Here is a 23,029-nt window from a genome sequence, read left to right as displayed (position 1 = left end):
CCTATAATGTCGCCGCGTCCAATGCGACGGGATTAAGAGGACGCTTCATGGGTCGCCCGGTAAGCTGCCGCCTTCAAAAAGACACTCCCACCCGAGGCCCCACGCTTCTGGGTCCACCACAGCATCGTCCTGCCGCAACTTGGACTGCACAAACCGTGCAATCGTGTGTTGAAGTTCCGGACATGGCCGTAGCATCTCCACGGTCAAGGGCTCGCGGCTAAATGGGTTCACGCTCGCCGACAAGAGGTGCCTCTCGATCATGGACCGGTCTACGATGTGCCCCGATGGCAACTGCACCGGATGCAACATCAGCGTGTTGAGAATCGGATCCAGGTACTCGTCAGGGACGGGGCCGAGGCGCTCGTCCATTTGCTCGTGCAGCGCCATGACTTGCTCGGTGTGGTCCACAACTTGGAGGAACTTCTCGCGCCACGCACTAGTGAGCGACGGATCCGACCGCAACAACACAGCAGCTCGTCGAAATCGCACGGACTCAAACCGGCCATCGGCGGCAAGCGCAGACACAAATCGAGATGCGAGCTGTCGCTCGAATCTGGTCATGTCTTCCACGGCCCGGGACTCGCACGCCTTGGCCTCGAGTGCCGCGAGGGCCGACTCTTCATCTGGTTCGTTGTCAGCTTCGACTTCATTCTGTCGTTCGTCGAGCGGCGGTGGCGGGATGTTCGGCGAAGGCGTCCCGCGCGACATGGCAACATCCTTTTCCAGTCGAAACAAACACGAGCTCAACTTCCACCGCTGGTGCACATCGAGGTCACCAATCTTTTCTTCCATCAGGATTCCCGCGTAGTTGGAGAGCTTCCACGCTGATGCTTCGGGGCACGAGTGATGGAGTCCCGCGCATCGGACGACAACCAAGAGCGCCTCGGCCAGCGCGAGCATGCCGTCCTGGTAGATTTCGGCCGAGAAGCCCCACTTGGAAGGATGCAGGTGTGTCTCGAGGGTCGCCACGACGAACGACAGCGTGGAGGCGGTCTGGTCCACAAGCGACCGGCGGCACAGCACAGCGCGAAGCGGCGGCACGGCTACGATCCACGCCAGGAGCTCCAGGCACTCGATGAGAACTCGAAACGTCGTGCGCGCCTTGTTAAAATGCAGCGCCATGTACGACTGCATCATGGCCGGTTGAAAGTACGCGCCAGTCGTCGACGTCGGGCTGTCCTGCAGCTCCTGCAGCCGCCGCATCGCAAGCACTTTTGACGTGGCTTCGTCCAGTAGACGAGTGATGTCGTGCAGTGCACCGCTAAAGAGGAGACCCATCCCGTGGTCGTTGGCCGACCACCGTTCCGCTTCCTGCGCCACAAACGGGGCATTCCACAGCCACCGAAGCAACAACAGCGTCGACAACCGCGCCGGCAGCAGACCCCACGACGTGTCGCCGCCCGTGTTGTTGCTGTACTGGTCCAAGTCGTTGTGAAACCGGAGCAGATTGTTCACGGCCGATCGGCGCAATGTCGGACGGATGGCCAGCACGTCGTACAGCACCAACGCATTTCGAGTCGAGACTTTTACTGGAGCAAGGGACATCAGCGCTCGGATCAGTTGCACACGGACATGGGGCGAGTTCGTCAAATGCCGCGACCCGACGAGCGTGAAAAGCAACGTCACGAGCGGCTCGACGGCGGCAGGGGACCAGTCGACGCCGTCGCACGGGTGGACGCCTGCGACATACAGGACGTCCGCGAGGTTGCATAGAACGGCTTCCGGAACCAAAGCGTACGCCAGGGAAACGGCGCCGTCCCCTTTGACGTCATCGGTGCGTTCAGTTGAATAACGCATCAAATGCAGCAGCCACTGCGCTGTGCGGGTGTAGTGGCCAAACAAGAGGCGGAGAAATGCCGGCGCAAACAGCTGCACTTCCATCGCACTCTTCGTCTTGAGCAGTTCGTCGACGCGCGTGGCGTTCATGGTGAGGGCATGGTGGTGGTGGTGCGTCGACCGAGTGGACCGGCGGCCTCCGCCTCCGCCGCTGCCTTGGCTTTGCTGCCTCGTTCGCGTTTCCACGTTGCATAGGGCTTTCAACTGCATGCACTCGCGGTGCACCGACACATACCGCATCAGCGACAGCACCGGCCCCACATGCAGACTCTTCATCGCGACGTACCACCACATGTCGGGTTGGTCAGCGCGTGGCGGCAAAAACTGCGGCGGGTACATGCTTTGCGGTAGCCGAATCGTACTGGGTGTGGAAAACGAAATCGTGGATGTGTCCAGGTAATGGTGACCTGGGGCGTGCAACCGGTGCGGATTCCCATTGGCATCGGCTTCTTCGGCTTGGACGCACGCCAAACACGCCTGCTGGTCGCACTCGCTGCACTGGAGGACGCCCGTGCATTCACCGGCGCACGTTGGGCACCACGTGGACGACAGGTTTGGCTCGACAGCCACGATCGGTTGTTTTCGAAATGGCCAAGTGGTCACTTGCGGCAGCGGAATGTTCAATCGAAGAAACACGTGCGTCGGGGGGTGGTCCAGCGGGGGCGGGATATAGTGGTGGGTCGAGTGGGAGGGATGCGACCCGTGCTGTGGTCCATGGATTTGCCTTCGGTGATCATAGCACGACGCGCACAAGTCAAAGTCGTCGCAGTGGATGCATTTGTACCGAACACCGACAAAGTCCTTGTCTTGGCAGTGGTCGCATACTACGCCGGCATGCCCGTCGTACTGCGGGTAAAACAGCGGCGCCCGCGAGCCCTCGTCGGCGGAGGGAGGTAGGGTGTGCGACTCCAACTCGACCACGTGGTTTGGTAAGATTTGTGTCAAGTTCGCCAAGGATAGGCGCCCCGGTCGAGTCGTGTGCCACGTTACGTCAATTTGGGTCACGTCGTCTACGTACGCCGTCGTAACCTGCAGCGCCATCGCCGCGACATTCAAGAGGAATCCGTCGGATGCGCATTCGACTGGGGAGTGCCCGAGCCGGCGACGGACGCTGTTCGCATCAATGCTGCACGTGACCCAGCACATCATGGCTTGTGCGATGGCACCGCCGTGGCTGCAAAACGCGCGGACAACTGCGGTTTGCATCCCTTGCACGGAATCGAGGGTTGTGCGCACGGTGGATTTGTCGGCGGTCGGACCGCATAGGCAGTCCCCAGGGACGATTTCGTCGGGGAAGCTCGTGTGTCGGAAGAACGGACCGAGAAACGACGCCATCTCGATGGACTTGCCCGTGATCACGACCGGAAGCCACTGCGACGAGTGCACCAGCGCCGCGCAAAAACTTGACGAGGATGACACCATGTCATGCAGCAAGGTCAGCAACGGAACGAGCGGGCCACCCGCCGTCAATGGGAGTTCCAGAACGCGGTTACGAAGGGTCCGCGCAATGTCGAGCGCGACGACAGACATGTTGGCGGCACACAGCGAGTCCAGTGCATGGGTCCAGAGGCCATCAAGCAGGCGCCGCGGTGAGGTGATCGTCGCGGATGTGATGCCATGAGTGCGCCGGGGAATGCAAGGTACTGTACCGGACGACAACGAGGCAACGGGAATGCGCGTGAAGCACTCCTTGCACAAATTGACATCGCAGCCAGCACATCGGTAGACGACGTCCGTCTTGACCAGGGCCACGCGATGGCAAATGGAGCACGGCCACGACGACGTTGAGGAAAAGACGACGGCACCGTTCGATGGAACGAGGGGGTGGACGTGAAGAGGGTGCATGTGGCCGTACTCCATGGAAGATGCGAGAACACTTGTGAGGAGGATTGTGGCGGCGTCGACGGGGCCATCGTCGTGGTGGCAGAGCGTATGCACGTGCGACAAAATCATCGTGTGTGCCATGGCGTACCCCGCAGCTTCTGCCGCGCTGTGCAGTGATTCAGACAAGTTGTGCGATGCTGTTTTCTGCTGTTGTTGGTTAATGCGGTCCATGCACGTGAGGAGAATGTCGACGAGGTGCACCACTGCGCGATGTGATGGTTTCCACGGATGGTCGGGGCTGTCTTGGGTCAACTCACTGAAGAACTCTGTGGAGCGTACGGTCACGGGTCGTCCTGGAGTGTATTGAAGGGCCGACGAAAGCGGGCGGAGCGACAGCACGTCTTGGAGAATGCGGGACTCGGTGTCGAGTGCAGACAGGAAAGTGTGATGGAACGCAGAGGCAGCGGGTGACGGTGCAATCGACGTCGGGAACGGCAGAGCTACGCGGCTTCGCATCGAGTTTCCCTTTCCTGAGAACATGGCAAGGCACAGGTTTGAAGCGTCGGCGGCGGCAGTTGGGGCCGGCTCGGACGACGCTGGCAACACAAAGCAGTTGTTTCCGCGCGATAGACGACGAATTTTTATTTGAACGGATTAAGTGGATACAAATACAAAGGTTATTGCTCTCGACGTCATTAAAATCAAGATGGATCATGTTTTTATCATCCAGTTTGTTATCCATCGAATCGATGCGTCTGCATGGACACCACCGCCCGACTCTGAAACGGCGAACGCGGGTCCTGTCCGAACCATGACGCGACGACGACGCGATGGAGACCGATGCGACGCCATCGACATCGCTGACGGGAAGAAAAGGACTCGACGACGTCCCGTGGGGCATGTTACGGTTCTTGTTCCATTCGTTAGGGTGCTGCGTTTGCCCTTGCCTCGGCCAGTTCTCTGTGAAGCTGTTTGTTTTTCTCGACTGCCTTCTCAAGCGCCGATACAAATTTGCTTGTTGTTTGTTCGCACTCGTCCATGAGTTCGTGCCGCTCCACCGCTGCATTTTGTTCCTACCAGCGAGTGAGACGATGAGGACAAGATGGATTGGAATGCACTGGACGATGCATTGCTCACAATGTACGCGGCTCGCTGCTGCGCTTCCGCGACTTCCGCGTTCAAGGCCACGTTCTTTTGTTGCAATTCGTTGATCTGTCCATGGAACTGTGAGCATTCGAGTCGTGATAGAATTCCCTCGACCTGTTGCAGGTACACTTGATTTGAGAACTGGAGCAACTGGCGCTCTTCGTCGTGGGTCTTAACCCACACAGCGTACTCGCGTAAACGCTTCTTCAATGCTGGAAGCAGCACGCTCCGCGCATCCTCGAGCACATCTCCGTCATCCTCTTGGAACAGCTGCTCTTCCAGACTGTCCAACAGCGGCATGATGTCGACGCCCGCACGATCGTTGCATTTCAAGTCGACATCTTCTCGAATCGCATCGAACTTGGACGTCACAGTCTAACGCGCCAAATGAGCAATTATCGCATACCTTGCAACTAATCACTCACCGTTAGCTTGGACGTAAGGTCCGAGATTTGGGCCTTCGTCGAGGCATGACATTGTCGATCAAATCCATGAACACGTACAGTAACAGATCCGATACTGTGTGTTACCTCGTATTTGGTGCGCAATGCTTCTGTTTGCTCCTTCACGAGGAGTTCCTGCCTTAATGAAATCTGTGCTAACGTAGCCTACGTCCATGTCACAACCTGCTAGCACAGTGGAATGTACCTGGAATGTCGCTGCCATCGACTCCACCTGCGCCGATAACGCAGTATTTCTCGATTCGAGCGCGGTGTTGGTTGCAAAGAGGTCCGCGTTGCGCGCTTCCAAGCGCTTTACATGTGTCATGTCGACAGAATTTTGAGTGACAACATCTTTCAGCGTTGCCTAAAACGGTATATCAACATGGGAGTTGTCACGACAGTAACGCACCTCCAGCGCCATCAGTCGCTTGGACAAGACTTCGTTCACAGCTTCTGAGATGCTCTTCGTAGAAGCCTATCATGAGCAATTTGTAGGCAGACTTGCGAGTTGTGGCATTTTTCAAGGTAGCAACTCACCTCGTTCATGTCAGAAGGCAACGACGCACTTGCAACGATATCTTTCAAGGAGATGCTCGCTTTGTTTGGTCTACTTGCAGCAAGAAACTGCGTCAGACGCCGTTTCTTGGATGGAGTGTCCACGGAACCGTGCAGCCCGTGGACGTTTTCCTTGTCGTCCGACGTGCTGCCTTGGCTGCTCAATGCATTGTCGCTTGTGGCGGGACTGCCGGAGTTGATCCTCTTCGGGCTCAGTAGTCTTGGCTTGGCTCCTCGTGCAGGGAAGTTTCCCGCTCGGACAATTGTCGCGCGGAGGCTGTCTCGCAGATTCTGTAGCTTGATTCTGTTTTCTCGGTCTTGTTCCAGCCATTTCTTCCGACAACTGAAGTCGGGTTCTGTCATAGCGCTCAGATGCAGATGTCTCTACGGAGTTACCCTCGCCCGATTTGCGCTTCCCCGTTGGGTCCTTCGCTCCAGCGCGTATTGCTTGGCGCGCTTCCGACCAAAAAAGTGCGGGGAGTTTGAAATTCGAAGCGCCTTAGTAACCGGATGCCACAATGGATTGGCGGAAAATGCGATTAACCGGATTCTACGATCAACTATGGGGAGGGGGATTTGTCGAGCGGAATTGCCCCTGCCATGTAGCGATGCTGCTGCATGGGTAGCTCCACCAGGCCGAGCCTGGCTGCTTCCTCATTATTGCTATCCCCTCTCAAACGGTGCATACTTGTCAGAAGGCATTGGTATAAGTACGTGTGGAAGCACTGAGACCGAACTCGAGGTTCTGGACGCAAAACTCGTGTGTACACCGGACCTCGTTGCGCAGCGATGCACCGTAATCGACGTAGGGTTTCGATTGCATATTGTTTTCGCCGTATTGTCCCGATCGATGGTCCATGAACAGTTAGAGCAGTTAGAGGACGCCGCACCATACAACACTCATGCTTCTACATGCACCGGTACATTTTTTCGTATTGGTTCTGAGGCGCACACCGTTTACACGTCCAACCCCAAGTGTATTAAGTGTCGGCGTCGAACTGGTTTGCTGGCTGGCTGAGTCACCGCGTTCGGCGCGAGCGACGCGACACGCTATGTTACCTACCTTGGTGTGCATGTAGGACCCCGTGTCGTTGCAGCGATCGCACCCAAACGACTACGCACTCATCTTGACAAGGCGCCACTACCAGCGGGACGCGTTGGTCGCAGCCAACAAGTCCTACATCTAAACCTGTGTGTCAGGGACATGAATCGATTCAGTTTGTATGGGGCGATTGCAATCAATTATCACCTCCAGCAGCAATTTGAAAAACGTCGTGGAACGATGGAGGGGAACCACGAACGGAGGATGTCGAGGACTACCTCGCATGAACACAGGCGGCGGGAAGATGACGAGCTGCAAGTTGCAATTCCATTACGAGAGTGGCAAGGGGCACAGACGGCGCGATTTTGTTCGCTTCGCGTCGGCTTGACTGACGTGGCGGGACACGTTGTTCGAAAACCACAGTATTTCACCTAAATGAAATGTCTGCTCTGTATCCTCGGTTGATGGTCTTGCCCTAGTTTCATTCCCGTTGCTTTGGCGAGTAAAAGGATGCTGGGCATGCGCTGGTGCGGCGTATGTGTCGTGGCGGTCTGGTGCAGCCGACGCTGCAACCGATCCCACCCGTCTCATTGAGTGCAGAGTGGATGTACGATGTACCCCGGGCTTACGCCTACTTTACAATACAGTTGTTTGTACTGTGCCAGCGATTGGGGAATGAGAATGTTTGTGGCGCCGCCACGTGCAATGACACACAATTCAACGACGTTCGACACACAGAAGCAGCCAAAACGGGGCGATGACGGAGGTGGAGCCGCTGGCGCTGCTTTCCCTTCATCGAAGCAACCTCATTCGACTGAGCAATTTTCCGCCGGACGCAAGTCGATGGATCTCGGAAGCTGCCGCGGTCAGCTGGTCTCATGGCGTTTCGTCGATTACATCGAAAGACTCGGTTGTTGAGATCAAGCTCGGCGGTTCCCCGTGGTCCCCAAGCGGCGAGGACGCAGTGCATTCAAGGCGTCTCATGCTCCACATCTTGCGCTCATTGCTCATGCAAGGGTATGGCTTGTATTGCGCGACAAACATGAGCAACACCGCCGGCAGCAAAGACGTCCTCATGTTTGAGCGCACCGAGCCGTTCACGCCGATGATGTTGGCTATCTCGATCAACCAGCACGACGTTCTCCGAGTCATCGACGCTCCGTCCGATGTCGTGAAGCGTGCCACGACTTGCATCAACGAACACTACCAGGGCGGCAGCGTCCGCGTTTCAGAGTACACCCTTGGGTGCACACAATTCAAGTTATGGAGCTCCCCATGGAATTCCGGACACACGCCGTTTGGACGGCTTATAGTCGCCCAACTCTTCGCACACCTCCACGCAATGGGATGGCGGCTGTACGGAAGTGCGGTCATGCAAAACACGTCATCCGAAGGCACGATGGTGAAAGATTCGTGGTACTTCATTTATGAGCCAGTCGTCCACGTCTTGCCCGCCGCCGCCCCCTCGAAAGGCCACGAGTGATGTCCGAGTTGCCACGCTCGCAATCCATTCGATCCCATCGTTATCTCGAACACCATCCATCATGCTCATGCGTCTCCATGTAATCCCTGACGCCGTGCTCGACTAACACAACAGTAACACACGTCCCTTTCTCCCAACACGTACGATGTTGCAGAACATCGACATGGTGCTCGCCATTTACATGCAAGTTCGTGATGGTGGCCGCATCTCGGCCTTGGAGGCATATGAGAGACACGTGTCGCCAGCAGCGCGCGGAAGCAACAGCATCGAGTCTCCCTACGACAAATCCATCAAAAATGGACCACACCTTCCTGTTGGAGAGATGCGCGCGGGATGGAATATTCGATCACGTTGTCACAGTGGTGTGAGCCATAGATGCCACTTCCCCCGAGAGTGGAGCTATACTGGACAAACCACGACTGTTATACGACCAGACGATGGCAGCTCGATACTCTACGCGATGAACAGCAAGGACTTGAGCCTTATAACAGCACCTCGTCTGCCATTAATAGGTGAAAGTGTCGACAAGTTTGGCCACCACCGTCGTCACGGCGACAGCGTTAGGCACGTACTTGAACAAGAACGAGTCCTTGATCCGGTTATCTCGCCTATCCACCTTCATCCCAGTTTGCTGATGGCGCCGAGGAATCGACAGCCACACGCTTTGAGGGGTGCAAGCAAGTGCGCCAACACTCAGCGTCCGTTCGTACGACAGCGCGAGTTGTCTCCTTTCCACGGGTGCCCAGCCAGCTGAAATTCCGTCGTGCCTTGGGCGCATTTTGGAACATTCCAGCACGCCCTAGAAGGTGAAGTGGAATTCGAGGCACGCCATGGTCATGTCGACAATATCGGCGGGGATACGGATGAGCCGGAGGAGGTTATGAGCGTTTAAAGGAATTGCCATCGACCATGATTCACGTGGCCCGAACAGAGCACGTCCTTCCCGACCTAGTCTCCTGTGATGTCGATTCCTTGGTGGAGAAAGTACCCACGCGTTTGTAGCCGTTGAGGGATGTGCACCATCACGCGCCGGGCGTATGCCGTCTCGATATTTCCGGATGGGGCCACCGAACGCAAGTAGAGTCTAGCTAGTGCGCGTCATGGTCATGTTTGGACAGCCAGTGACCGCTGCGTGAACAACCCAGTTCACTGCTTCGAACGGAATGCTGCGGAAGAGAAAGAGAGTGGCTCTGGAACGTAGTCAGGATCTGGTACAGCTGCCCATGTGTACTGGCACGACGACGTGAGGCCACGCCAGGAATTTGAGTTGCGCTCGACCCCCACGGCTCCTCGAGCTTCCCAGCGATCAGCTTCTGATTTCCCTCCGACTTTGCAACGGGGCAATTTCGATCATTTCTACAAAATAATATTATAAGAAGACAGAGTAACATGCATATACCTTGCCTGCCAATGTTTGTAGCAAATAATACTTTTCAAAGTGGATATTCTGTTAAAACGGAATAATTGATGCCGTTGCAAAGCTGGAGGGACATCAGTAGTGTTTAAAGATAACATGTACAACCGAAGTGTCGATTTCGTACATTTTGAAGTCATGTTGCTCAGTGGAAACTTGTGAAAAACGTCGACATTGCGACACCACATTGGACATGACCAAATTTGTGAAAAACCTCCAATAATGGTAAAAAATGTCCTTATCCGTGATAACAAATCCAGTTCAAATGTGCCAATTGGTGAAAAACTGTGAAAATTTGTCGAAATAGAGACAACTCAGCGTGTGAAATTAGCCTTCATGAACGACGGCCAGCCTAAGTGCAGTTTAAGGCAAAAGACAGAGCGTGAACAGAGGGAGAGCTCTACCACCCCGTCGCAGTCCATGAAGCGTCGATGAAGCGACCGGCTGCATGCAGACTGAGTGCGCGAACTGTCGTGAATGAAAACATTGCTGTGGGTTGCATGACTGAGATGCATTTACGCACCTACGCACTTCGCACCACCGTGTGAAAGGGTCCAAGCCAACCACGGAACGATCTATCCCTCCGACCAAAACGAGAGAGCATCAAGACAAAGTGAAAAACGATGCCTTCTATCGAATGAACTTCCCGCCGATGCAATACCTTGTCTCTAGGCATTCAACCCGCTTTTCACACGGGCAAGAATAGGCCCCAAAATATCCATCGTCCATGCATCGAATTTTTGGTTAAGCCAGCATCGCTCGTTGATGGTGGATGGGGGACATGTTGAGCGCAAGCTTCAGTGGTTGATTCACACCAACTACCACTGGTGGCCCCATCTCGGTGACTTGATCCTAAACAGAACGTGCCATACGAGTCGCCGTGGAAGTGCGCCGAAGTAAGGAACTGAACCTGCGCTGTTTTGGTGCAAACAATCGCTTCGACGGTCGTGTCTGCGGCCATCAGTGCCACCGAAATGACGCATCGAACTTGCCACGCTCGGCGATCAAGCCACGAGATATTCCTTGGTAGCACGTCGTGGCTATACACACGAAGCGGCTCTTGGCCACGAACCACGATCTACACACGAGTCGAATCAACGTGGTGTTTTTTTTTCGCTTGAGTTGAAACAGCACCTTGATCGCGAGACTGGTGGGGTCGTCGGCGCCGTAGACAAGTGCGTGCACTGGAACTTCATGTTGCCACCCTGGTACACAGGTTGCCACGGGTTTTGGTGGCAAGACCTGCCCAGATCCACTCAGATCGGATATCGTGCCATCGTACTTACTACTGCTTGAATCACGTTGCCCGTCTGCGCTGGCTGCTTCTGGATGTCTTTGGCTGTCGCCGACACAAATAAAGCGGACGGCGACGGGGAGTCGGGGGCGGTAAATTCACGAATAAGCGTGAGATGCTGCAGCGTTCGCAATCGATCGCGGAGCGCAGCATCGAGGCCAAGGAGCTGCGCCGCACCACGGCCGATTTGACGTGTCAGCTGAAACATTTTCGCTTGCAGCGCCGGGGCAAGTGGCGTGGGGGCCGGCAATGTGGTTGTGGCAGCAGTTGCGGGCGGCCAGTACAATGCGGAGGCAGCTGCCAAAAAGTCAACAGTTCGATTGGCATGGAGCAGGTTCTCGACTGCGGAGGCGGCAAGGACCGACAGAAGGGCGGCGGCATGCGGGCCATCCGACGGCGGATTTGAAAACATGTAGTCCATCTACGGCAATCACCATCAAGTTCACATCAGGGCAGCCAACCGAATAATGACCTGCTCGGCAGTAAAGGCAAACGGGCGCGGGACATGGCACTGGAGCAACGACGCCAGCGACAGCGTAATCGTGAGTTTCTCCGACAATGCGCGGGTGTGGACGAGGTCCGCATGGGCAGTGATGGCTTTTTCAAGTGCCGCTACGTGAAGATGATCGCGCCGAAGTCGTGCGATCGCCACGATGGTGCGGGATGCCTCAGTGAGAACCTACCGTGGATGATGGAGTCTTTGGCGTTAAATAGGAACACGACAGGGATCAATCGCCAAGAAATGTCAAACTAAAAGGACTGCCATGTACCTCGGCGTGCTGATCTTCGAGCAACGAGAGCAACACCCCCGTGGCCAGCAGCTCGGTGGAAACGTGTGGCTGTCCATCCTCCAGCGGCGTCTTCAACAGCCACTGGCCAAGTTGAGAGGCTGACGCGACGGTATGGAAATAACGCAGAGACAGCGCCACCTCGCGCCGCACGAGCGGCGATCGATCCATGGCATGCGCGTAGAAGGATGGAAGCACTGATGCGTCTCTGTGTTGAAGCGCGACCACACGAAGCAACCGGAGCGCAGCGACCCGACTCGAGGCAGACCTGAACGATGTCGCGTCCCCAAGGAGACTAGTCGCGGACGCAATAAGGGACCGCGGAAGTACGCGGGACGACGACGCCAGCGAGAGGAGGCCATCGATGGCAATCGACCGAATGCCAGTGGATTCGTCATGTAAGAACTCGATGCATATGGTTTCGACATCTGCACGAAGATTGCTCGAGATCAAGACGTCGCGACAAATCTTGAGAATTTCCTCGCGCTGATTGCGTTCATCCATGACGTTCGTGCTTTGGCGAACCACCGACATGTACGGTGCAATGCTGACGTGGGGACGGACCATCATCGGCTTGACGGCATGCAGCAAACGAAGCGCGCTGCACTGAGCACTAATAATGTGCACTCGCTCGGCTTCAACTGACTGCTTCGCCTGGCTGATTTTTCCGATGATCTCGGTGTGGCCTGATGAATTGCACGTGGGTGCACATGCTGCAAGGGCCAGGCGTTGCATGAGCGCTCCACACAGCCACGCGTCCGTGTCATTCAGCCCGTGGCTCTCCAATTTCTCCCACAGCGACGTTGCATGATCGCTTGCCTCTTCGCCTAGTCGGATCTCGTCCACCAGAGCATGGACCGAGTTCAGCCGGCTGCGGGAAGTCGTCGCCATCGTCGACTTTTGGTCGTGCAAATCCTCCGGATAACAATCCAAAATGTCATTTGGAAATATCTCATCAAAATTTAGTACAATGATACTTTTCGTCGGAGTATTTCTGCAAAGTCACAATGTTGTATCCGGAACTATATGTTATCCAAGGTTTTCATGGAAATATAAAATTTCAAGATAAAAATCCCTTGCACCTCACACTCACACCATGGTTCGCTACGTTGCCTCGGTCGATGCGCTAGCTGTTGCGGCAGCGAAGGATGCGGCTCTGCCCAAGGTTGTCCTCATCGGAACACAGGAGACGCCTGGTCTTGAACTTATCACTCGCGTCGTGGTACGCCTGACTGGATCACCCGTGGACCCGGTTGCCGCGCAAATCCTGGCGCATGCCGTCATGGAACTCGCGCCCACGCCTGACGTCTCGGCCTCGACACATGTCTATCTTCCCGTTGGAAATGGAAAGACTGACGTCGTGAGCGTGACTGTGGCTCAACTTCCGACGCATGTATCCCGCTACAACACTCCCGCTCGTCCGCATGCGATCAGTGAACTCGTGAAAGCGAATGCATCGTCTGGCGCTGTCGTGGTTGCGCTGTCGTTGCCAGACCACGACTTTACCTTCGAAGCCGCGGCGTTTGGTGTTGCAAAGGGAATTCCGGCGTATGCACACAAGAGCAACTCCCCTTTCCGTGGGGTCGTCACCGACGGATTCGCCACGTCGTTTCCGCCAGACGACGTACAAGTCGTGTTCCATGAAGCCCTCACGGAGTGTCAAGTGTCTTACTTGAACCATACAGCGGCATCCATTCACTTGACCCAGCGTCTCGTGGATGCTCCGGCGAACGAACTGAACACGGACACGTTTGTCGCAGAGGCCCGTGCTGTTGCCGCGCGCACGGGAGCAGCCGTCAAGGTGATCCGTGGCGAAGAACTGCGCGAGCAAGGCTTTGGCGGGTTGTATGGGGTCGGCAAGGCGGCGGCGCACCCCCCCGCATTAGTCGTCCTTTCGTACTACCCTCCATCCACTGATGCCACGACCGGCAGCGTGGCATTGGTGGGCAAAGGGATCGTCTACGATACGGGTGGGCTCGACTTGAAGCTGTCCGGCGCGATGCAGGGCATGAAGGACGATATGGGTGGTGCCGCGGGTCTTTTAGGAGGTTTCCAGGCCGCCGTCTTGTCGCGCACAATCACGGCGCGTCCGTTGCATGTGGTGCTCTGTCTGGCGGAAAACGCCATCGGCCCGTTGGCCACGCGTCCCGACGACATCCACACGTTTTACTCGGGAAAGACTGTGGAAGTGAACGACACGGATGCCGAAGGCCGCCTTGCCCTCGGAGATGGCGTCGCGTACGCTGTCAAGCACCTGAACCCAAGCCTCCTCGTCGACATGGCAACCTTGACCGGCGCGCAAGGCCTCACAACGGGACAGCGCATTGCGTCCGTCTACGCCAACACGAACGAAGCGGAGGCGTGGGCTGTGGCCGCTGGCCGTCGATCCGGCGACCTCGTGCACCCTGTGCCGTACTGCCCCGAGTTTTTCCGCCCCGAGTACAAGAGCGAAGTGGCTGACATGAAGAACTACATGGCCAACACGAAGAACGCCGGCGTGAGCTGCGCCGGTCAATTCATCGGGAACCACCTGGGCGAGTACGAAACCAACGGCCACTGGATCCATGTTGACATGGCGTACCCGGTGGCGAGCGGCGGTCGTGCCACGGGGTACGGCGTCAGCTTCGTCCAGGCTTTACTTGCCGAGTACAAGTGAGAAGAAAACGGCCAACTCTGCATTGCTGTGCCTCTTGGCGGCTCATGTAATAGCCACGGTTCTGATGGTTGTCGCGATGTCGTTTTGGGGGAATCGATCGTCATCGGCACACTCAACTGAGTCGCATGGGCGACTTCACGGTGGATGGTGACCACGGCGCAATTGGGTTTGGTTGAGAATTCGTCGATGCCGAGGGTTACGCACTTGAGTGACGTCCGCACTCAGCGGCAACAGACGCAAGGGCGATCATGCCATGCACGAATTCAACGGGAAAGCATCGCATACACTTCGGACGGAGTTCGGTGCAGGATGCGAATGCTGGCCAACAGATCTTTGCCAGCGGGGACGCACGTATTCCCTCGAGCACGACAGGGCACCCCAGCTTTCGATTGCACCTTTCTCAACACTCAATCGGCAGCCAGCGACGACGGACTGTCCATGGCCGTCTGTTGTCTGCAGCGCAACCAAGGCACGATGTGCCCCAGCATGTTTTAGGGCCGGTCCACGTTGAGAAAATGCACAAGGGGCTGCAGCAGTCGTCTTGCCACGGCATAGAATCGCATGTCGTGATGCATGCTCGGGTAGAAGGCCGCTGTGCATGTTCGAATCCATGCCAACCTCCACCGACTTTCGTATATCTATCGGCTCGGTGCGGTCCGCGACTGGCGGAACCAAAGCGCTCACAGAAAGCAACAGCGGGCTTGGGCGGGTGCGTGGGTCGCGGACGAGTGAGGAGCGCACAATCGTATGGATCCTGCAAGGTCGGCGGCTGCTTCCGACTTTCGTCTGTGCGAGAGAAGTGCTGCATGCGACGGAAATAGCACACATGGCTATTCTTGGCGCTGACGGCAGTGTATGTACAGGACACAATTGTCGTGTGTTTCGTGACGATGGGCGTGGGAGGTTGGCAAGTCGTGCCGTCACCTGCAGCTAGCAGCTCCCGAACAATCAATCGAGTCCAGTCGGTCGAGAGCCGACGGTCGTTTGGTGGCCACCATGTTCGGGACGACCTGTCGGACGCAGTCCAAGGCGTCGACAACGCCCCATCAAATGGCGCGTCCCGGTCCGACACAACGATCCATCGCCTCGTCACCAATATCCTGCCGGGGCTCGTTGTCTTCATCGCGAGCTTGCTGCTGGTCGTACTGTCGTTCCTGACCCTGCTCGTGCTCGTCTCGCAGGTTCCCCCCTTACGCATCGCGTGTGGTGCACTCATTTTTGTCGATGCAAGGGCATGTTTGAGCGCTTGGTCGTGTCCGTGAATGCCCAGACGACGACGTATTACTGGGCGCCGTACGGCCACAGCTGCATCTTGGACAAGTCTGGATTCGTGCCCCGCTCGTGCGCTGACCCACCGGTTTTTCCTTTTCTCAACTCGACACTGGTAGATGCAGCAACGACGAGGTGACCGTGACTTCGACTGCCGCCATGGCAGCGATCGGCACCGTCTTGGCACAGCAATGGGCGGCGGAGATGCGCCACGGTAGGATGTGCTTGGACTGGTTACAACGTCATGGTTCTCGCTAGCCGGGGGGCACCTCCTCGTGACAACGTGCATCCTTGGTGGGACGCAAGCCGTCGGATGGGCCAACCTCCAATTCATCGCAGGGTACGTTCAACAAAAGTCGGGGACGCTCATCGAGCGTCCAGATACGACTACTACCCCGAGTGCCTTCCCACCGCGCCGCAAGACGTGGCCGGGATGGCCATGCTTGAAACCACCGAGCGCGACAACCACGTCGAGGGACTCTACTTTCTCACGCTGTATGCCGACTTGGACCCGGCGATGGTACGGCGCGAGTTTGGCACCGCTCCGTTGATAGTCGTGGTAGTTGGCGCATGTCGAACACGTCAACTCGGACGGGACGACCCAGAAACTCATCCTCAACCCGAAACGGACGCTTGTGACCGGCACGGGCGACATCGAGCCCGACGACCTCGGGCAGGACTACATCATCCACTCGTACCCGCTTGGAATGAGGTCGCGCGGCGGCACTACTGTGGTTCGTTTGACCAGATTGTGTTTTGTCGTAGGTACAAAGTGACGGGGATGTGTGTGACCGAGATCGAAGAGTTGAGCATGCTCAAACACGAGCTGGGCTTGACTGGATGGAGCCAAGGTACGTGCCGACCATCGAACGCCATCGTCCACAGATGCCACTCAGGAAAACATTCAAAGATGCCCGTGGTCCCGGGCTGGCGCTGCGGCCATCGCGTTTCCAACGCCAACGAGCTCATGGCGATCCAGATTGTGCTAACCGTCCTCACGCTGTACCTGCTCACGGGAGACATTTACGTGACTCTCGAAGGCATGTCGCGACGAGAGGCATCATATGCTGACTTGTCGCGGCGGCTCTAGGGTTTCGCGGCCTCGTCACGGGCGATCACGTCATGACGTACAACTTTGCTGCTGGCCTCGAACGCCGAAAAGTACGTGGCGCGCGCGACTTGGACGACGAATGACCACGTGTGCGCGTTTGGTAGGCGCTCTTGGTGTGCCTCATCCTGAATTCCCTCCCTGGCGTCTTGTACTTGGACGTGTCTCGAATCTACCACTTTACCTCGAACGGGTTGCAGCTGTGGGTGCTGTCGGCGGTCGTGACGGCCACATGCTGCTCGTTTACATGGATCCTCGTCGTGTCGTACGTGCGCGAACGTTTCTTCATCGGGTCGTGATGGCGTGCACAACTAGAATCGTCGACATGATCCCGCTGCGATGGCACAACCTGTGCGTGGGGTACTCGGCGCCGTTGTTTCTGTTTTCGTCGATCGCCGCCATCTCGGTCGTGTGCTCGAGACGTGACGTTGCAGAGGCCGCATACAATCGATTCTACGCCGCCGAGCCTAACTTGGGTACGAGCCACCCCCGGTGCCACGTCAAGTGATCGTGTTCCAGGCCTTTGGATCAACAACGCAACGTGGCCGAGCGGATCCTACGTCGCAAGCGGCACGCCGTTCATCTTGACCTACGTCGTGGCCGAGATTGTCATCCCCATGATCACGGCATTCGTTGTGTCCGTGGCCATCATGACGATCTATCGGGTTCTTCGGCACCGCCGGTATGCATCTGACTGGTAGCAAAAGTTGCAACGGAATCGAGAGTGCGGCCTGTCTCCAATACGGTTCGCGTTGTGCGGGATTGGATGGTCACCGTGTGATGGTTGTAGCCCGTTCATCGACACGACGTGGTGCCGGGCCAACTCATTCCTCCGCCATGCGAACGTGCCCAACTTTATCACGTCGTTGCCGCTCGAGCCAAGCGAGGCGATTCGCCTGGGCCACGACATGTACTGCCGGCCAAGGTACATGCCGCCGTCCAACCGCTCGCTCTTCTGACATTGCAACTCGTGCTAGTACGTTGGCCACGATGGGATTCGCCACCGTCATCGACACCGCGACGAATGACGGGGGACACATCGAGTCGTGCCAAGTCGTCAGCATCTATGCGCTGGTCGCGGCACTCGTAACCCCTCGCGTTGTCGAAGCGATCGGTGAGATGGACCAGCAAAGGTTTACCGTGTCGTCGACGCACTGTATGCTGCGAGCTCGAACGAAGTATGCGCACACGCGCGGGATGTGCGTAGTCTAGCCCATGTCATGACGTGAGAATCCATTCGACCGTCCACAGTTTTATGGTAACTCATCGTTGAGAGGGACACCACGTTGCTCTTGACGCTTGCCCAACAACAACCTGCTGTTTCAGGTGCTGCCAAAAACCGTACAGCAACCTCGGCCAGCGGGTTAGCCAAAGCTCTGGCCATCAAACCTTGCAGGACCTGTGCTATCCATCCGTTCTTGTTGCATAAGGCCAAGCTCCTTCATGTGTGCTTCGACGTAACCTAGACAAGTACCCACCGATGCATCGACAGGAAGGGTGCCATCGGTTCATCAGTGGTGGTGCCATCCGTCTCTCGGACGATATGTGGCGTGTGTTCAAGAGGATCTTGGTTTTTGAGGACATCGCATGTCTTGTACTAGCCTGGCTATCTGACGGCGTCGTCGACGGAGCCAGTGGCGCTGCCACCAGATCGACGATGATGACGGTGGTGGTGGCGATCGCGGGTGGATTTGTCCGTGTGTTCGCCGTGATGTCCTTTTCGCTTCTTCGCCGACGACGGCAGTCCCTTATCTTTGTGGTGGTGAAACGACGTCGATGCTGCGTTCTCCAACGTGGGCGGAATCGTTGAAAAGTCAAACAAAATTGCGTCGTCTTGGTCGGCAAACCACGGCGCCTGCAGCGCCCGCTTCGCGTGCCATCGTCGCTTCGGGTCCAACGCGAGAAGGTTTTCAAACACTTCAATGCCAGCGTCCGGGAACGACTGCATGCGTTCGAGGATGACTTTACGCAGACGGGTTTGGTACTTGCGGTTGGGCTGCACAAAGTTGGGCAGGTGCATCGCGTCCGGCCACAAGTCTTCTCGAGGGGATCCGCAGATGCGGTACAAGTACTCGAGCTGCTTCGGGACGTCCCTTCCAACGATGAGCGGCGGTCCATGCAGCATAATTTGGAGCCCCACGATGCCCAAGCTCCACACGTCGCTGCGTTTGGTAAACACCTTGTCGCCGAGGAGGAGCTCTGGCGCCGCGAGATGCAAGGCCGACCCCGTGCAATGCTCGAGGTGTTCGCTATCAGACAGGACGTATCCTCGCAAGGTTGTCGCTCCTTTCGTGTCGACGTGGCGGGCACAGTGGAATCCCCCCAATTTGACGTACTTGGCAAAGACAAACACTACCACCAATGCACACAGGTCAAGACGGACGGACATCCCTCGAGTCCACTCGCGACGGCACGTACAGTTCGCGGGGGAGAGGAATCGGTGAACAATGTTCTGCTCGTGGCACATGGCGACACTCTGCAGCAAGTGGTACAGCATCCGCTTTCGTGTCGCAAACGACAGGATTCCAGCGTCGGCCGTCGATTCGAGCAGCGTGGACACTGTGTGCAGCGGTCGGTCGTACACGAGGTAATGGACGTTCTCCTATGCAGTCAAGACCCATGACGACGTGGTGCTGGCAACTCACGGCGGCTCCAGCTAGCAATCATCCCATGCCTCCGCCCACCACACACTCGTTGTGTGGTTGAAAACGGAAGATCGTACCTGAAGCGTTTTGGAAAGAGTTGGCTTGGCCTCGGACGACTTGGACCCATGGCGAAACGAGTGCCGGTCGGCCTTGTCAACCGGGAACCAATCGGTGTGAATATCCATCGTCGCACTACTCGCCTCGTGGGCCACATCGTCCCCGCCGCGCCGTGGAAACAAAATCCCCACTGGGGCCACAAACAAAGTCGGGGCCCGTGCGTGGACGTTGACAAGCGTCGAGAGTTCCCGCAAACAGGCGTCCGGCATGCCTCGAGATGGATGGTGGTGGTGCGACGACGCCGACTGACGGTACGGCCACGGTTGCAGATACACCGCGCGACCCGCCAGTTCCGGCCATGGCACGCCCGTGGTCTTGACGCGACCGACGAATGCACGACGGCGAATCGACGTCACGCACTCGACGTGACTCGCCATCAATTGGACTCGGTGGTGGGGCGCCTGCCGCGCCAAGAATGCCGACGGCCAAGTCGACGGCAAAAAGAGAATCGCAGGGGCTCCACACGCATCTTGGGCATCGAGGAACTGCTGAATACGTTGTTCGACCGTCGAACGGGGAAGATCGGTGCATCTCGCAGCGTAAAAGATGGTCAGTAGCTGCGTGATCGCACAGTCAAACGTGTAGCGATGCGATGCCAGGAGGCGCGGGAGATATGGTGGGGGTGACGGCAACTCATGTGGGTGGGTGGCTGTGGCGGCGGCAGCGCTTGCGATGTACAGCACGGCCACCACCAAACACTCGACGTGAAACTGCACCCACAAGGACGTGACGGGCAGGATATCGGTCACCAGACGCTTGCCAAATTTATGGGCGCGGTCGTCGGCATCCAAGTTGCCGCCCCGAAAGCACGCGTCCAACATGGCAAACGGATCCGTCGAGCTAATGTCAAACCGGAGACCTTCCAGCAGCGGTGCCTCCATCGACAGGACGAGATGCTCAACTCGTTTCAGTTCTTGCGCCGACGGCGGCGCAGCGTCTGCGTCCCCAGTGCCGCCATTGTACTTGGCCGTGTACACTGTCGTGAGGAACGTGTTCCAATCGAACTGGCGCGAGTGCGCTTTCAGAACAACGTGCAGACACGTAGCGGCCATCCATTCGATCGTGGACACGTTCATCGTGTGTGTACTCACGTATCGATGGAAGAGAACAACGGCGGTGGCGAAGTCTTCGCGGTTGAATTTGAGCATCTTCACCACAGACACTATGATTTTGGTGCAATTCGTTTGCAGCGTGGCTTCGACGGCCGCCGACAGTCCCGCCTTTCGTGACGGCGACACGTAATTCCATTCGGGTGACGACGATTCCACGACCCAGTTCAGTTTGCGACCCATGCAGTATTCATCCAGGGTTGGGGGCGGTAGTGATGATGGCGTCGTGTGGCTTGGACAGGATGTTGTCGCGGATGCAGATGTTGTCGCCATTGGGGAAAGGTTCATGGGGCTGTCCGATCGCAGGTGCTGTCGAGAGGGCGGGCGGTGGCTGGACGAGGACGACGGCCGAGAACCTGGATTGTCAGTTGCTGTCCGTCGGACATGCTGCTTCATGCGATGAAAGCCCGCGATGCCTTGATCCGTTGCCAGGAACGACCGCACGGTTGTCGTGAGGAACGGTTTATTGTCGAAACGCGCTCGCATGGCTTCGAACACGCCTGCATCTGAAAACTCGACCAGGCCCCAACCGACACGACCAAAGATCGGCGTGTCCATGAAAAAGAGGTCCATCGCGACGAGGGTCCCTGCACGATGTCCGAGCATGCGCTTGAGAAGCGCTGCATTGACGGCAGGGGGCAGTCCCTTGAGTAGGAGTTTGTACGTCTGAAGCTGCGGCATCCCATTCGACAAAGTCGGGGTGGACGGTTGGGGCGGTGTCAAGTACAGCGGTGACGCCGGCGCCGACGGAACTGCACTCGAAAGCGACACTTGAGCGTCTGGGCGGCGTGGCGGTCGATTCAGCTAACGAAACACAAGAGTCACAGGATGATGGCGGTAGGAAGAACCGTAAATACCTTGGGGATGGAAAAGACAGCTTTCTGCACGGCATCGGGCGACATCCCGCGGAGGTCAATGTATACTTGCCACTGGATCGTCGACAGGTTGACCCTTCGTGACGTGTCGTGTGACGCTGGTTTCGAGTCGCCAAGAGATATTTCGTCGTCGCTGCTGCTACTGCTGGTATCGTATCGATTGGACGGACGCTGACGACGCCGATTTATCCTGGAATAGGTCGGGCTGTTCGTGCCGTCGACGGTGGCGTCCACCACCGTGTGCTCTTGTGTCGTGGGGTCGAAGCTACAAGGGACAATGACGATGAGACCCCTGCGCCCGAGTCGGACACGAGAGCACAGCATGGACGGAAGCAGCGCATTCATGGCAAACGCCATGCGCGATCGACGTCAGAGAAGCCTTGAATGGCACGAACCTCTTGACCAGTACGACCGAGAATGTCGATGGAACGGTGCTGCCATTACATCCGTCGCTCGTCGACGATGCGTTGAATAATCGCAGGGTCCGACCCACGAGGTGCTCGTCGATGGAGTCCGTGTCCGTCGGGTCCTGGAACACGCCATCTGGGGTGTCCATGGGCTTTTTCTCGACTTCGTCACCGATGAACCCCTTGCACTCGACTTCCCCGCAAAAGCATCTGCAAAGAGACGTGTCAGATATGAAAGAAGGGCGGTCGCACCACAAGGCGACCTACTTTATTCTCTGTCGACCGAGAACTGTCCATTGGTAGTCGAACGTGAGCTCCTCCCCCGGCTCGAGATCCCGAAGCGCAAACACCAACAGTCGAGTTTCGCCCCCAACCGTCCACTTTTCAGCCTTGCAATTCGGTTTGCAGCTATGGTTGACAAACCGCGTGAACCCGCCGCGATGCCGGGCATCGATGTACACGCCGTTCGACAGCTGGAGGTAGTAAAAGTTGGTCTCCGTCCGCCCAAGGCCGCTCGTGCGACGATACAACTCCTTTTGCCCGATGATTTCACCCACGTATTCGCCGACTGGGTCAAGTGCACGCACGCGTTCGGTCGTCCGCACGCCAAAGCCCTTGAGTTCGGTCTGGAATGGTTCAAGACGTGGAAACAATTCGGGACGTTGCAGTCTCTGGTTGCGGCAGGCATGACCGGTAGGACATCGATCCAGCGGGCATTCCACGTACGTCGCGTAGTTGATGCATTCCGTGTCGTGGCACGCACTATCCGTGTGGTCCGTGGAGCTACAGAAGCACGGTTCTGCTTCCACTGGCGACGGCTGCGTAAGCGGCGGAACATACACGCAGCGAGTAAGAAGCTCGAATCCCCGCAACGCGGCAACTGCCTCCATCGAAAAAGCATGAGACGATGACGATGGCACTCCTGAGGCCATGGCGCAAGCGGTGTCGTCTCGTCCGCGCGTCGAATTTGCGCTTCTGGGATCAAAATGCATCGTACCAGCCAATCACAGGATTCGAT

General features: G+C 57.0%; 7 protein-coding genes across 13 annotated transcripts; 3 read left to right on the top strand and 4 right to left on the bottom strand.

Moving 5' to 3' along the window:
* Positions 1 to 45: 45 nt before the first annotated feature.
* Positions 46 to 4,176, bottom strand: H310_01677 (hypothetical protein; the record flags this gene model as incomplete). The annotated part of the gene is made up of 1 exon (XM_008864867.1): positions 46 to 4,176. One exon carries the CDS (start codon positions 4,174 to 4,176, stop codon positions 46 to 48), a length of 4,131 nt encoding a protein of 1,376 aa, XP_008863089.1.
* Positions 4,177 to 4,343: 167 nt separating this feature from the next.
* Positions 4,344 to 6,303, bottom strand: H310_01676 (hypothetical protein). 4 transcript variants are annotated; one of them, XM_008864863.1, is made up of 8 exons: positions 5,787 to 6,303; positions 5,659 to 5,724; positions 5,455 to 5,613; positions 5,337 to 5,414; positions 5,232 to 5,264; positions 4,921 to 5,181; positions 4,798 to 4,872; positions 4,344 to 4,733 (listed from the first exon to the last, which is right to left on the bottom strand). In XM_008864863.1, the coding sequence occupies exons 1-8, from the start codon at positions 6,165 to 6,167 to the stop codon at positions 4,584 to 4,586; spliced, it is 1,203 nt and encodes a 400-aa protein (XP_008863085.1). In that variant the 5' UTR covers positions 6,168 to 6,303; the 3' UTR covers positions 4,344 to 4,583. The 4 variants fall into 4 exon arrangements, with proteins under 4 accessions (XP_008863085.1, XP_008863087.1, XP_008863086.1 ...); XM_008864865.1 differs by having other exon boundaries at positions 5,659 to 5,712; XM_008864864.1 differs by having other exon boundaries at positions 4,344 to 4,872.
* Positions 6,304 to 7,567: 1,264 nt separating this feature from the next.
* On the top strand, positions 7,568 to 8,468 carry H310_01675 (hypothetical protein). Its single transcript, XM_008864862.1, has one exon. It carries the CDS (start codon positions 7,604 to 7,606, stop codon positions 8,327 to 8,329), a length of 726 nt encoding a protein of 241 aa, XP_008863084.1. The 5' UTR covers positions 7,568 to 7,603; the 3' UTR covers positions 8,330 to 8,468.
* A 1,890-nt stretch (positions 8,469 to 10,358) lies between these two features.
* Positions 10,359 to 12,744, bottom strand: H310_01674. Of its 2 annotated transcripts, XM_008864861.1 has the most exons (6): positions 11,808 to 12,744; positions 11,510 to 11,716; positions 11,030 to 11,458; positions 10,878 to 10,985; positions 10,654 to 10,821; positions 10,359 to 10,595 (listed from the first exon to the last, which is right to left on the bottom strand). In XM_008864861.1, the coding sequence occupies exons 1-6, from the start codon at positions 12,714 to 12,716 to the stop codon at positions 10,488 to 10,490; spliced, it is 1,929 nt and encodes a 642-aa protein (XP_008863083.1). In that variant the 5' UTR covers positions 12,717 to 12,744; the 3' UTR covers positions 10,359 to 10,487. The 2 variants fall into 2 exon arrangements, with proteins under 2 accessions (XP_008863083.1, XP_008863082.1); XM_008864860.1 differs by having other exon boundaries at positions 10,359 to 10,821.
* A 155-nt stretch (positions 12,745 to 12,899) lies between these two features.
* Positions 12,900 to 15,130, top strand: H310_01673 (hypothetical protein). Its single transcript, XM_008864859.1, has one exon. The coding sequence runs from the start codon at positions 12,922 to 12,924 to the stop codon at positions 14,479 to 14,481; it is 1,560 nt and encodes a 519-aa protein (XP_008863081.1). The 5' UTR covers positions 12,900 to 12,921; the 3' UTR covers positions 14,482 to 15,130.
* A 216-nt stretch (positions 15,131 to 15,346) lies between these two features.
* H310_01672 (hypothetical protein) lies at positions 15,347 to 19,252 on the top strand. Of its 3 annotated transcripts, XM_008864856.1 has the most exons (15): positions 15,347 to 15,662; positions 15,713 to 15,822; positions 15,870 to 15,964; positions 16,009 to 16,090; positions 16,132 to 16,270; positions 16,314 to 16,462; positions 16,516 to 16,601; positions 16,647 to 16,790; positions 16,841 to 16,911; positions 16,966 to 17,123; positions 17,174 to 17,334; positions 17,378 to 17,540; positions 17,649 to 17,783; positions 17,836 to 18,116; positions 18,185 to 19,252. In XM_008864856.1, exons 1-14 carry the CDS (start codon positions 15,372 to 15,374, stop codon positions 18,068 to 18,070), a joined length of 2,019 nt encoding a protein of 672 aa, XP_008863078.1. In that variant the 5' UTR covers positions 15,347 to 15,371; the 3' UTR covers positions 18,071 to 18,116; positions 18,185 to 19,252. The 3 variants fall into 3 exon arrangements, with proteins under 3 accessions (XP_008863078.1, XP_008863079.1, XP_008863080.1); XM_008864857.1 differs by lacking the exon at positions 18,185 to 19,252 and having other exon boundaries at positions 17,836 to 18,159; XM_008864858.1 differs by lacking the exons at positions 17,649 to 17,783; positions 17,836 to 18,116; positions 18,185 to 19,252 and having other exon boundaries at positions 17,378 to 17,600.
* On the bottom strand, positions 18,407 to 22,983 carry H310_01671 (serine/threonine protein kinase). The gene is made up of 6 exons (XM_008864855.1): positions 22,279 to 22,983; positions 22,000 to 22,221; positions 21,587 to 21,869; positions 19,581 to 21,533; positions 19,277 to 19,460; positions 18,407 to 19,210 (listed from the first exon to the last, which is right to left on the bottom strand). The coding sequence occupies exons 1-6, from the start codon at positions 22,941 to 22,943 to the stop codon at positions 18,465 to 18,467; spliced, it is 4,053 nt and encodes a 1,350-aa protein (XP_008863077.1). The 5' UTR covers positions 22,944 to 22,983; the 3' UTR covers positions 18,407 to 18,464.
* Positions 22,984 to 23,029: the final 46 nt, after the last annotated feature.

This window comes from Aphanomyces invadans, assembly GCF_000520115.1.
Source record: "Aphanomyces invadans strain NJM9701 unplaced genomic scaffold supercont1.2, whole genome shotgun sequence".
Taxonomy (NCBI): domain Eukaryota; phylum Oomycota; class Saprolegniomycetes; order Saprolegniales; family Verrucalvaceae; genus Aphanomyces; species Aphanomyces invadans.
This window is presented reverse-complemented; position numbering and strand designations above follow the sequence as displayed.

Coding starts and splice junctions, on each gene's coding strand:
- H310_01676 (XM_008864863.1), bottom strand. CDS start 6,167: ATGACAGAACCCGACTTCAGTTGTCGGAAGAAATGGCTGGAACAAGAC. Junction 5,265..5,336: donor CATTGCGCACCAAATACGAG/GTAACACACAGT, acceptor GCCTCGACGAAG/GCCCAAATCTCGGACCTTAC. Junction 5,182..5,231: donor ACCTTACGTCCAAGCTAACG/GTGAGTGATTAG, acceptor TTGGCGCGTTAG/ACTGTGACGTCCAAGTTCGA.
- H310_01675 (XM_008864862.1), top strand. CDS start 7,604: ATGACGGAGGTGGAGCCGCTGGCGCTGCTTTCCCTTCATCGAAGCAAC.
- H310_01674 (XM_008864860.1), bottom strand. CDS start 12,716: ATGGCGACGACTTCCCGCAGCCGGCTGAACTCGGTCCATGCTCTGGTG. Junction 10,986..11,029: donor GCAACGTGATTCAAGCAGTA/GTAAGTACGATG, acceptor GGATCTGGGCAG/GTCTTGCCACCAAAACCCGT. Junction 10,822..10,877: donor CCACCAGTCTCGCGATCAAG/GTGCTGTTTCAA, acceptor ACTCGTGTGTAG/ATCGTGGTTCGTGGCCAAGA.
- H310_01673 (XM_008864859.1), top strand. CDS start 12,922: ATGGTTCGCTACGTTGCCTCGGTCGATGCGCTAGCTGTTGCGGCAGCG.
- H310_01672 (XM_008864856.1), top strand. CDS start 15,372: ATGGGCGTGGGAGGTTGGCAAGTCGTGCCGTCACCTGCAGCTAGCAGC. Junction 15,965..16,008: donor GGCGGCGGAGATGCGCCACG/GTAGGATGTGCT, acceptor GGTTCTCGCTAG/CCGGGGGGCACCTCCTCGTG. Junction 17,335..17,377: donor CGCCGCCGAGCCTAACTTGG/GTACGAGCCACC, acceptor ATCGTGTTCCAG/GCCTTTGGATCAACAACGCA.
- H310_01671 (XM_008864855.1), bottom strand. CDS start 22,943: ATGGCCTCAGGAGTGCCATCGTCATCGTCTCATGCTTTTTCGATGGAG. Junction 19,461..19,580: donor CTCTTTCCAAAACGCTTCAG/GTACGATCTTCC, acceptor TTGACTGCATAG/GAGAACGTCCATTACCTCGT. Junction 19,211..19,276: donor ATTCCTCTCCCCCGCGAACT/GTACGTGCCGTC, acceptor CATTGGTGGTAG/TGTTTGTCTTTGCCAAGTAC.